The sequence below is a fragment of the Suricata suricatta genome, chromosome 2 (genome assembly GCF_006229205.1).
Source record: "Suricata suricatta isolate VVHF042 chromosome 2, meerkat_22Aug2017_6uvM2_HiC, whole genome shotgun sequence".
NCBI lineage: Eukaryota > Metazoa > Chordata > Mammalia > Carnivora > Herpestidae > Suricata > Suricata suricatta.
The window spans coordinates 45,590,846-45,603,838 of NC_043701.1; the positions used below are offsets into that span (position 1 = coordinate 45,590,846).

Here is a 12,993-nt window from a genome sequence, read left to right on the forward strand (position 1 = left end):
AAAAGTGAAAGTCTCAAAAGTTCAGTTAGGAGGTAAAGAGTGGGATTGATCAGAGAAGTACCCAAAAGATTTCTAGGCAGCAATGGGGAACACACTCATGGTGTAGGCAGAGTTAGGAATATGAGACTCACATCAGGGGAAAAGGAATTGGTACCCAGAGCGGTGATCACCTTTAGCTTCTGGAGAAGGAGCTTGCTTCAACTCAGTCCCTCGGTGAGTTCAGTAGCTCCTTCCTAATGTTTGTTTTCTTGGGTCTTCTCGAAGTGTACTACCTTCTCTTTGGTAATTGACTTTATATGGATGATAGCATATTTTGTCAGTAGGATTTGCGGAGGGCTTCACAAAGAAGCACTTAAGGGATTATTGGAAGGCTTAATGTGAAAATCTTCATTTCTGAGTTTATTGGGTGGTTATAATGCTGCTCTGTCCAATAGCATTCTGATTATTTGGTAATGAAATGTGTGGCTATTTACATTTAAACTAATTAAGGTTTTTAATAATAAATTTAGTTCGTTAATCACACTATGAGGCTAATGGCCACCATATTGGACATTGGAGATAGAACATTTCCATCAATGTAGAACATTTCTTGCAGACAGCATTGATCTAGAGAGTGGAGGCTAGTAAGTATCTAGAATGGTGATCCAGATCCAGAAAAAATAGACAATTAGTCTTGGCTGGTTTGCTGCTGGTGTTACATAGTTTGCTGGTTCATTTAGCATTGAAAAAATAGACATTAAAATTCTGCTCCCTTCTGTCATTCCTAATCTTTCACAAGATCCAGTGGAAAAGCTGGGCCCACATATGCCTGGGCTTGTGTTACCCATCTCTAGGTCATAGTCATGTGACTCATATATCTTGCTGACCAAGCAGATGTTCTGGCTGAAGAATAGATTAGGGGCTTGTCAAAGCCCTGTAAGTTTTATTTATTTTCTATAGATACATCTCATAAATGCAAGACCAGTGGATTGCTACTATTTTTAAGGACCAAATAAAGTAAGGTTCTGCTCAAAGATGAGACACCAGCACTTTTGAAATGACCCAATGATAGGGGAGGAAGGGGAATTGTATCGCATATGAAAGGCATTACAAACACAAGTAAATGCACCTTTTCTCCATCTAATCTTCTGGATTTGTTTCACTTTATGTGGCTCAGCCAGCAATTTTTCCCACCCTCAAATTCTAAGAACTCGCTATTAAGGCATTTTATCATATAATGATTCTAGGTCTTTCTTTTTTTATTTTAATTTTTTAAGAATGTTTTATTTATTTTTGATACAGAGAGAGTCAGAGCATGAGAGGGGGAGGGGCAGAGAGAGAAGGAGACACAGAACCGGAAGCAGGCTCCAGGCTCTGAGCTAGCTGTCAGCACAGAGCCCCACGCAGGGCTCAAACCCACGAACGTGAGATCTGACCTGAGCCGAAGCCAGAGGCCCAACTGACTGAGCCACCCAGGCACCCCTAGGTCTTTCTTACACATACGGTGTTTGGTTTATTTCTCCCTACTTCTCAAGTCTGAAGATAATGCAGTTTTTGTGAAAACAGAAAAGAATCATTCGAGAATGAACTGGAGTTTTGTTTTGTTTTAATCTTCCTGCTTGTTCTTACTCACAAAGTGGGTGAAGGTAGTTTTCCAAGCGAGGAGGGAATTATTTTTATTTATATATTTTTAATATAATTTATTGTCAAGTTGGCTTCCATACAACCCCCAGTGCTCATCCCAACAAGTGCCCTCCTCCAGAGCTCTGGGATCCTCCACTCCTTGGTGCCCTGGTTCCCAGTACAGAGAAGGACTTTTGACAGCACAGGGTATGCACGCACAGACTAACCTGAAGCCTGGATGCAGACATAGCAGCACTAGGGTCCCTCACAAAGATGTTGCTGACTCTGCAGTTGGATAACTACTCCAGTTATGAACGAGGTGGATTTGACTGGCTCGTCTTGTAGAAATTTTGAGATGCCACTCTGTTTGAACAGTCAAAACCTAAAGAAAATATCTTACCCTCCTGTAGCTTTCACAGTTTGTGAAATAGGTTCTCAAGCATTGTGTCATTTGTTAATCATGATAAACGTACCGGCTGGGGCAAAACAGTTGCAGAAGAGAAAACCTAGGCCCAGAGAGGGAAAGTGACTTGCTCCAGCTCACAGCAGTAGGTGGTGTGGCTGCGTTTTGAATCCCAGTGGCTTTGTTGGGATCATTGCTTTACTTCTCACTTGTATTTTGGATCATAAAATAAAACACACTTCAGTTGGATAATTGATGACACACCTGATAGTTGGCCTAATGGGTAATGTTTGTTGAGTGTCTATGATAGGGGTTTGGGAAAGGGGCTGCTGTATTGGGTGGCCTGGGTTCTGCCCTCAGCCATCTTTATTTGAAATGTTTGAAGCAGTACATTTACAAACAACAAATGCACATCATCCTAGAACAAACTGGAGGCCTCAGTGCTGATGGATGCTGAGAAAATGACAGTCCTTTGTAGAAGGCGTCCTGAAAGGAGGAGATTTTGATTCAGATCCTGAAGGATATGCACAGACTCCGGGGAGGGAGTTTTAGCCAGGTGCAGAGGCATGGTGGTGAGAAAGAGTTGTAGAGAGTTGGCTTCAGTTTTAAGAAAGAATAAAAGAGCCCTTGTTTCTTATTTTTTGAAAATCTACACTGCAGAAGACATCGCGCACAGCTGGGTTTACAGTGGTTCCAAAGACACGTGGTTTCCCTGCCTTCATCTTGCTCAGACTCTGGGAAGAAAGACCAAGACATAAATATCTCAGATTGAGACTTGCTACAAAGAAAGGGATGGGATTCTATGAGGGTGTACAGTATAGTGATGTAAATTCAATTGACTTTTCTTTTTATGTGAAGGAGTAGGAGTTAACTAGGCAAATGGTTTTGGTATAAGGAACAGAGAGAGGAGTGCTCAAGAACAAGGGTGAAGCATGTGCAGAGGCCCTGGCAGGATTGGAGGGGCTGGAAAAAGGTCTGTGTGCTGGAGTGGAGTGGAATGGTGAGTGGCATGAGATGGGGCTGGAAAGGCGGCATGAGCTTGATCAGATTTTGGTCCTTATTCTAAGAACCATGGGAAACCACTGGAGAAGTTTAAGCAGGTGACACCACTAACATGATCAAACCTTCCTTTTAAAAAGATGACTTTGGGAGCCTGGGTGGCTCAGTTGGTTGAGTATCTGACTTTGGCTCAGGTCATGATCTCACAGGTCATGAGTTTGAGCTCCATGTCAGGCTCCATGCTGACAGCTCAGAACCTGGAGCCTGCTTTGGATTCTGTGTCTCCTTCTCTCTTTGCCCTTCCCCCACTCCCATCTGTGTGTGTATGTGTTTCTCTCTTTTAAAAATAAACATTAAAAAAATCAAATAAAAATATCACTTTGGCTGCCATGTGCCAGCGTGTTAGAGGGGGAATAGTAGTGGTTGTGCACTAACCTGTTACTACTGGTGGGGGTCCAAGCTAGTGATGGAGGCTTGATGCAAAGTGGTGGTCGTGGAGATGGGGAGAAGTGGATAGTTTCCAAAGAGATTTACAAGATCGAATCTACAGGTGGAATTTAGTGGTATGTTAGGTAACAGAGAAGCAGATGGAACGGATAGTTTTTGAGTTCCAGATGTTCCTCTAGATGGATAGTTCATTGGATGGCCAATGAGATAGAGACCCTTGAGAAGGGACCCAGGTTAGGGAAGTAGATGATGAAGTCAGCTTTGGGTAGCAGGAAGGCATTTGGTCCTCTGGGTTGGGAGCTCAAGGAGAGAACTGAGCTGGAATCAGATGTGTAGGTTACGGGCACATAAGTGACCAATGGGCATGGTTGGGTTTTCCCAAGAAGAAAAGAGCATTAAATGAGGAAGGAAGAGTCAAGCAGTGAGGATCTCAATGACCAGGTGGAAGAGAACAAGCTAGCCCAGGAGCACGGGGGAGGTTGGAGGAAAACCAAGAGGTCCTTGAGTGTTACGTCATTGAGGTAGAGTAAAAATATATAAAATAGGGAGAGTATCTTTCACTTTACCTCTACACCCATTTCCCCATCACCACCCTGAAATCCATTACATCTCAAGAAGACACACATCTCAAGATCCAAGACACTTGTGGAGGGCACTGTTACAAGTATATTTATTGATTTTTCTATTACTGGGACAGACTGTAGTGTGTCTGTATTTTCTGTGGGGAACAATAGCCTCCTGTCCGCTCTCTTACGTCATCGCGCTTTTGGCTGCCACTGCAGAGCGCTGCACATCTGAGCTCGTTGAGTCCCACAGAGTAGTAACCACTGTCTGGTCTGGGTGGCTCTGCAGTTCTACACCAGGCGCTCAACCTTCCTGTGCCAGCTGGGATCTCTTAATGAACTAGCCTCATGAAGTTCAACACCAAAGCTCCTTTCACTGGTGAAATGTGTTTGAAGAACTCACCGTTGGAATGTTCTGCTGTAGGGCCACTTCCATTCCGTCTCTGGCATTCTCTTTGCAGGATGGCTGTCGCTCCTCCAAGTTACTGTTTTGTGGCCTTCCCCCCGCGTGCTAAGGACGGTCTGGTGGTGTTTGGGAAAAACTCAGCGCGGCCCAGGGATGAAGTACAGGAGGTTGTGTATTTCTCGGCTGCTGATCATGAACCTGAGAGTAAGGTTGAGGTAAGTCCTGTGCTTCCGTCTCTCATTAGCACCCATTCTCTGCCTCTGGCTTTGCCCAGCACACTTGGCTTAAGCCTGGTCACCAGTCACAACTGTCCTGTTCTTTTGATTCCTTTTCCCACGTGGGTGTGTTCACAGCCTTGGAAACAGGATCCACATGGAGAATACCACATTTGCTGCTATGGCCCTTGTTCTATAATTCAGTAAAATATTTACATGGTTCCAAAGTCAAATGTACAAAATAAGGTATATTCATAGAAGTCCAGTATCTATCTTCGTCTCATTTACTCTACTTTCTTTTTCTCCTATAGATATTTCGTGTTTTAAAAAATATTTTAGTTTGTTCTCCCATCTGAAAAACTATACATGGGGGCACCTTGGTGGCTCAGTCAAGCGCCCCACTCTTTGATTTCTGCTCAGGTCATGATCTCATGGTTTTTGGGGTGGAGTCCCATGTTGGGCTCTGTGTTGACAGCATGGAGCCTGCTTGGGATTTTCTCCCTCTCCTTCCTCTCTCCCCCACCCCTCACTTGTGCACGCTCTCTCTCTCTCTTGAAATTAATGAATAAATTTTAAAAAAATTAAAAAAATTTACCTATGCATATAATAAACTACACACACACACACACACACACACACACCCTGGCTCCTTTTCTTTCTTGAATGGGTAGTGTGCCATGTTCACTCTTCTCCACTTTGCTTTTTTCAACTTAAATCATATCTCAGATATAGCTTTATGCAGTAAATAGGGGTAGTCTTCACTCCTCATTTAGAGCTGTAGAGTGTTGGATTCTATGGGTGGTTCATCCAAATGGCCAGATTTCATTCTTTCTCATTGCCATGTAGTATTCCATTGTGTGTGTGTGTGTGTGTGTGTGTGTATATATATATATATACACCGCATCTTCTTGTGGATCATAGTTTAAAGCAGTCCCCTGTTGCTGGACCTTTGGGTTGTTACCCAGTCTTTTGTTTTTGCAAATATTTTATTATATTTTGAAGTGAATGATAACCTGGTGTATTTGTCACAATATCTGGTCTTGGTTTATATATTTGTATCATGTTAAAAAATGAGCCATCAATTCCTATTTTGAGTGCTTAAAAATCAGTTTTTGTCAGCCCCTCTTTGGGATATGTGTCTAGAAATGGGATTTTGGGTCACATAGTAGATAAGTATGTAATTTTTTGGATATTATCAAATTTCCTTCCGTAGGTGGTTTACTCTTGCATTTCTACTAATAATGTGACAATGCATTTCTCCATATTTTCAGAGTGTGTTGTTGGACTTTCCTGATGGCTATTTTGTGTCCACTTTAGTCTGCTCTTTCACTAATTCTTTCATTGGCTGTTTCAGCTTTTATCGTTGATTCTCTTGGGTTTTCCAGGTTAGTTGTTATCAACACCTGCGAATAGAGAGAGTTTGATTGTTCTTAAATCTCTGTTTTCTTGTCTGATTGATTGACTGGTGGCTTGGATTCAATGTTAATATTTAGTAGAGATAGTGGGTATCTTTGTTTTTGTTCTTTTTTTAAAAAAATGTTTTTATTTTTGAGAGAGAGAGAGAGAGAGAGAGACAGAGACAGCGTGAACAGGGGAGGGTCAGAGAGAGAAGGAGACACAGAATCTGAAGCAGGCTCTGGGCTCTGAGCTAGCTGTCAGCATAGAGCCCGATGCGGGGCTCGAATCCATGAACTGCAGGATCATGACCTAAGCTGAAATCGAACACTTACCGACTGAGCCACCCAGGTGCCCCATCTTTGTCTTTGTTCTTGACCTAAGTGAGGCCTCCTTTAGTGCTTCTTCAGTCACTAGATGTTGGCTTTAGGGCAGAAATTTATATAGTTCTATCATGTTAAAAAGTATACATCAATTTCTATTTTTAGTGGTTAAAAAAGCCCCTCAGGAATAGGTGTTAAATATTGTTAAAGGTTTTTTCTTTTTTCAGTGAGATGGAGATAATTACTTGATTTTTCTCTTTCAATTTATATGATAAATTGAACCACCTTATGTTTATGGAATGAACTTCTTGGTTATGTATATTTATTTGTGTATGTATGTGTTTTAATCGTAATTGTTGTCTTTTTTTGGTGGGGGGGGGGGAGAGGGAGAGACAGGGAGAGAGACAATAGAAGAGAAAGAGAATCTTAAACAGGCTCCACACTCAGCATGAAGCCCAATGCAGGGCTCCATCTCACAACTCGCGAGATCATGACCTAAGCGGAAATCAAGAGTCAGATGCTTAACCAACTGAGCCACCCAGGTGCCCCAAGGATGAAGAACTTAGAGAAAAAACTTTGAGCGAGTAAATTAATAAGCTCTTTACACCGACACCTCTACTCTTTGGTGTTCTATGTTTTGGAGAATAAACTGATTTTTCTGATAACTGTGCTAGGTTTTAAATGGGTATTCATCAATGTATATTGTATTTTCTTATCTGACTCCTTATCTGTTTCAATCCTTCAAAAACAGCTAAGCAGCCCCAAAGAGCAACAGTACTTTACAAGGAGCTGCTTATGGTGGATGAATTAAAGAAGGGGCAGTGGAGTGGCCAGGCAGCATGCTGGGCATGGCTTGGCATGGTTGTGTGCAGTCGGGGCCAGTGACAGACCGTCTCTCCAAGGACATTCACCAGGACTGCTTGCATCTCCTGCTGTGCCACCAGCTGGGTCCAAGACTCTAAACTTCAGTAGGACATTTCTTTTATATAGGCGGAGAAGAGCGTTAGGTTCTCTGATGATCATGCTGGGTTTCACATGGGTACTCACTGATGTTTGACTGTCCGTGTCATTTGGATTTGAATGTTTGTCTCTTCCTGGAATGGAGTGGACTCAACGTGGATGAAGTTTGCAAGTTTGAGTTGTTACAGGTTTGACTTCTCACTGACCTTCCCTGTCTGTCTTCCCTAAATGTGTCTTTTTCCCAGGGAGTCATACAGATTGGAACAATACTTTGATTTTCATGTGGGCAGATTCAATTTCCCAAAGATAGCTGCATCAGATCCCATCCTACGTGCGTGTCTTACAGTGTGATGAGCCCTCCTCGGTGGAGAGGGGAGGTTGATGCCCCCTCTCCTGCCGTGCATCTTGGTGAGGGCTTGTGTTTGCTCTGACCCGTGTGGCCTGGTGGGAGTGATTCTCCGTGACCTCCAGGGTTGGGCCATGAAAGGATTTGGCTCCTACATGTGTCTCTGTCTCTTGGGATCTGGCCCTAAGAATGCAGGCACTGGACTGGAAGGAACCCCAAAACCAGCCCACATACAGAGAGCACAGGGAGGGGCCCACATGGAGAGGAACTGAAGTCCTTCAGCCAATCACCAGCTTCAGCTGCCGGATGTGTGAGTGGCCCTTCAGATGATTCCAGGCCTGAGACACTGTGGAGTGGAGGCACGCCATCTCTGACGTGCCCTGTCTAAACTCCTGACCCACTGAGTTCATGAGCGTAGTAAATGCTTGTTTTATACCACTGCAATTTGGGATCACTTGTTAGCAGCCATTGTAACCACAGCATCACACAAAAGCCACTTATGTCTGAAATAGATATTTTGGAAAAATTGTTTTCTTTTGGGAGGGATAGGCTAAATAACTCAATATTTTCCTCTCACGGGTACAATCAAGTTTAGAAAATAGACTAGATTTCTTTCCCTCGTTACCTCAGAGTATATTATCACTCCCATACGCTGGAGGTTACATAGTGTCCCCTTGTATAAATAAGTGCAGGTTTTTAAATTATCTTTTCACATTTATTTATTTTTGAAAGACAGAGACTGACCACAAATGGGGGAGGGTCAGAGAGGGAAGGAGGCACAGAGTTCAAAATAGGCTTCAGGCTCTGAGCTCTGAGCTGTCAGCACAGAGCCTGACGTGAGGCTCGAACTCCCAAACTGAGATCATGACCTGAGCTGAAGTCGGATGCTTAACCGACTGAGCCACCCGGGCGCCCCAAATAAGTGCAGTTTGATACATACCAGAATTCGTTTCAAAGGCAGCCTGACCACCTTTCTGAGTTGCCTACCTGTGTTTGGAGCTGTGCACTCTCACATCTGTATCCTGTGAGTAATAAAATAACGTCATGGTCAAAAACCTAATTCACTTACCCCGTCTCATCTGTTCCTCTTTCTCTGTCAGCACCATTGTCTGCCACATAGTTTCATCTAGAAACTCGAGGGAAACCTTGACCCTCATTTTCTCATGCATCCCTGGATGCAGGGGGACAGCTGTCACCAAGTTCTGTTGCTTCCTCTGCTCTGTCCCCATCCCCTCCCCACGACCCCTCGCTCATCTGGACCCACCCCCACCTCCCTGCTGCTATAATCTGCTTCTTGGTCCCTTGCTTTCTTTTTCGTAGATTCTTCAGCCTGCAGGGTCACCAGAATTTTCTTTTCAGAGAAAAACTCTGTCACTGCCTTGTTTAAAAACCGTTGTGTTTACAGGATGAGAGCCCAGGCTGATTTGTATGCATTTCAGAACTCTCCCTGACTGGCACCCAGCTCACTTTCCCTTTGTCTTCTTTTCTTTTAACTGGTAGACTTAATTTTCTTTTACTGCAGTTTTATGTTCATGCAAACATGAGCAGAAAGTACAGAAAGTTCCCATACAACCCTTCACCCTTTCACCCCCCCGTTTTCCTTATTATTAACATGTTGCATCAGTGTGGTACATTTGTTATGATCCACGAGCTAATATGGAAACATTATTCTGACCTGAAGTCTAGCATTCACACTAGGGTTGGCTTTTTGTGTATTTTAATGGGTTTTGACAAATGTATATAATGACACATATCTACCATTATAGAAGGTGTAAAGTATCAAAAATATAATACACAGAATCAGTTCTCAGCCCCAAACATCCTCTGTGCCCCGCCTACTCGTTTATCTCTTCCTAACCCCTGGCAACCACTCATCTATTCACTGTCTCTATAGGTTTTGCCCTTCCCCGGAATGTCATGTACTTGGAATCCTACGCTATGTAGCCTTTCAGATTGGCTTCTTTCACTTAGTACGCATTTAAGGTTCATCCATGTCATTTCCAAGCTTGGTGGTGCATTTCTTTTTAGTTCTGAAAAATATCCCATTGTCTGGATGTACAACAGTTTAGCTTCCTACTCACCTCTTGAAGGACATTTTGGCTGCTCCTGAGTTGTACAATTATGAACAAAGCTGCTATGAACATTTGTGTGCATGTTTTGTTTTGTTTTGCCTTTTAGCCCTGCTCCCCTCTAAGTGCAGGTTTTTGTGTAGACATAAGGCTGTTAACTCATTTGGAATACTTTTAACAAGTAAAGTTGCTTTTTAATGTAATTTTACATTTTGACTAACTAATGTATTCATGTGGCGTTAAAAAGGTTTCCTCTCCCTTATGGCTCCTCACTCTGATTCCCGTTCTACATAACGCTTATTTATTCCTTGCACATCCTTCTAGTGTTTCATGCAAATGCAAACAAATAGGAATATTTAGCCTTATTTTCTTCCTTTTTTTTTCACAAAAGTAGCACACTATATATACTATTTTGAAACTTGATTAAAAATTTTTTTTAATGTTTATTTAGTTTTTAGAGAAAGACAGAATGTGAGCAGGGGAGGGGCAGAGAGAAGGGGAGACACAGAATCCAAAGCAGGCTCCAGGCTCTGAGCTGTCAGCACAGAGCCTGATGCAGGGGTTGAACCCACGAACTGTGAGATCATGACCTGAGCCGAAGTCGGTCACTTAACCAGCGGAGCCTCCCAGGTGCTCCTGAAACTTGATTTTTAAATATAAAATTTCAAACGTACAAAAAAAGGCCTACATTTTTTAAGTAACATTTTGTAAATAGTTTTCTATGTTTGTACACAGAGATCATCCTTATTTTTTACAGATGCATAGTTGTCCACTGTGGAGATACTCCGTAATTTTTCAGCCAGTCCTCTATTGGTGGACATTGGGCCTGTTTGCTAGTCTGCAAGGTCAGCCACGAAACCTTGTATAGGAGTCATTCTGCACATGCGCAGATGAAGTCTCTAGATACACTTCCAGATGCAGGATCGCTGGGTCATGGGGTAAAGTTTTTGTGCTAATTGCCCTCCACAAGGGTTGTACGATTTCCTGCTCACTTTTCTTCCCTCATTCTTAGTCTCTCTCTCCCGGCTTGCTACACTGAGCTGCTCCTCGTTTCTTGAACAAACAACCCGTTTGCACTTCTTTGTGCTTCTGTTCATTCTATCCTTTGCTAAGAATGTCCTTCCTCCCCTCTCCTCTCATCTCCTTCATAGATACAGCCTTCAAGGCCCACATGCCAACGTCCCCACCTCTCTCTGGCCTGCCCTCCTTCTGTGAACGTGTACTTTGTGCATGTTTGGCCATTATAAACCAATGGAAATTTATAGTTGCTTAAAACTGGTGAGATGAATCTGGCCCCAGATACGGGGCCTTGGCTTCTAGTCTTATCTTTCCCATTTCCTGCATCGTGGGTCTTTGAGCCTCTTTGAGATTCAGTTTACTCATTTGCCAGATAGAGATCAGAACACCCACTGTGTCTGCCTTACAGATTTTTTTGTGAAGCACATGGGAGCTGATATATGAAATTCTAAGGAGAAAATTGTATGTATGTATGTATGACTCTAAGAAGGACATTGTAAAAAGAATTTTTTTTTAAAGAATTGACTAGTGTTGAGAGATTGTGTGACTCCAGGTCTCAGTTCCCAAGCTATCTTTAGCATTTGGTTCTGAATCTGATTTTCAAATTTACTCTTACCCTCCCCACCCTCCTTTTTAAAGTAAGCTCCATGCCCAACATGAGCCCAACATGGGGCTTGAACTCAAGACCCTGAGATCGAGACCTGAGCTGAGATCAAGAGTCACTCACCTAACTGACTGAGCTACCCAGGTGCCCCTACTCTTACCTCTTTAATTTCCTTCTGTTACTTTCCTAAGTACAGAGTGATGGGCTCTTTTCTATCAACTATCCAACAGCTGTCATGTAAGTTTCATAAAACCTCTCATTAGCATACAGAAATTATTTTTCTGAACTATGAAGAGTGAGAACTTCCCAAGAAACCCCCATCTATTTCTTAGCCATTTCATGACATTTTATTTATTTATTTAATTTTTTATTTTTTATTAAAATTTTTTTAAAGTTTTATTTATTTTTGAGAGAGAGACACACACACACAAAGCATGAGTGGGGGAGGAGCAGAGAGAAAGGGAGACACAGAATCCGAGGCAGGCTCCAGGCTCTGAGCTCGCTGTGAGCACAGAGCCCAATGCGGGGCTCAAACCGAGGAACCGTGAGATCATGACCTGAGCCGAAGTCAGAGACTCAACCAACTGAGCCACCCAGGCACATGACATTTTAAACATATATATTCTGCAGTTTCCCTAGAAACCTCATATTTGAGTTTTGAGGTTCCAGGAAATTCATTTTCTGAGAATAACTATGTGCTAAAAGTCATCCTGATTACTCATCCACTGACCCGCCTACCATCCCAGCTGGCCAGTCCTTCCAGGCCATCTTCCCTTCCAAGTTGTCCACTTGCCCACCCTACCTCTTCCTTCAGTCTCTCCATCAGTCTACTCATCCATCTATCATCTGATCTCCATAAAGTTCTTTTTGCTTGAGATGATGAATAAAAGAATAAAGAAGTTCCCTCATTTCTAAATTTTTTAAAATGTTTATTTATTTTTGAGACAGAGAGAGACAGAGTGTGAACAGGGGAGGGGTAGAGAGAGAGGGAGACACAGAATCTGAAGCAGGCTCCAGGCTCTGAGCTGTCAGCACAGAGCCCAATGCAGGGCTAGAACTCACGAACATTGAGATCATGACCTGAGCTGAAGTTGGACGCTTAACTGATTGAGCCACCCAGGTGCCCCAGAGTTCCTCCATTTCTAAAATTACACTGCATGTTTTTGTTTAGCTGCATAGTTGGAAGATTAGAGGGTTATTTTTGTATTCTTTAGTTTTTCTCTTGTCGGTTCTGTTTTGATTTTTTTTTTTTAGCAACTTCACTTTGGATGCAGAGTAGGATGGATCAATATGTATCCATTTGTCCTCTCTGAGGATGCTGTATCACTGCACATGACAGAGCATATCTCAACTTTTCCTCAAGTCCTGATCCTTCCCATAGGTAGGAGTGTTGAGGAAGCAGATGCATAATTTCCTGCATTATGATGTTCTATGTGTGCATGGTGTATGTATGTGTGAGTGGTGTGTGTGTGCACGCACATGCCTGTAGATGGGTATGTATGTCTATTTTCATATGGTTGGATTTTCTATTTAGGAGAAATGGATCCAACATTAGAATACTGTTCCAAAAACCAATAAATTTCTTTTTTTAATGTTTATTTTATTTTTTGAGAGAGAGAGAGCGCACGCAGAGGAGGGGCAGAC

The 12,993-nt window shown here is 42.7% G+C and overlaps 1 protein-coding gene across 1 annotated transcript in view; it reads left to right on the top strand.

Moving 5' to 3' along the window:
* SCRN1 (secernin 1) overlaps nt 1-12,993 on the top strand; it is a 60,466-nt gene that overhangs the window by 16,733 nt on the left and 30,740 nt on the right. The window contains exon 2 of the mRNA XM_029925735.1: nt 4,476-4,635. Coding sequence (XP_029781595.1) covers nt 4,477-4,635 — 159 coding nt within the window. The 5' untranslated portion in view covers nt 4,476. The remainder of the gene's footprint in view (nt 1-4,475; nt 4,636-12,993) is intronic.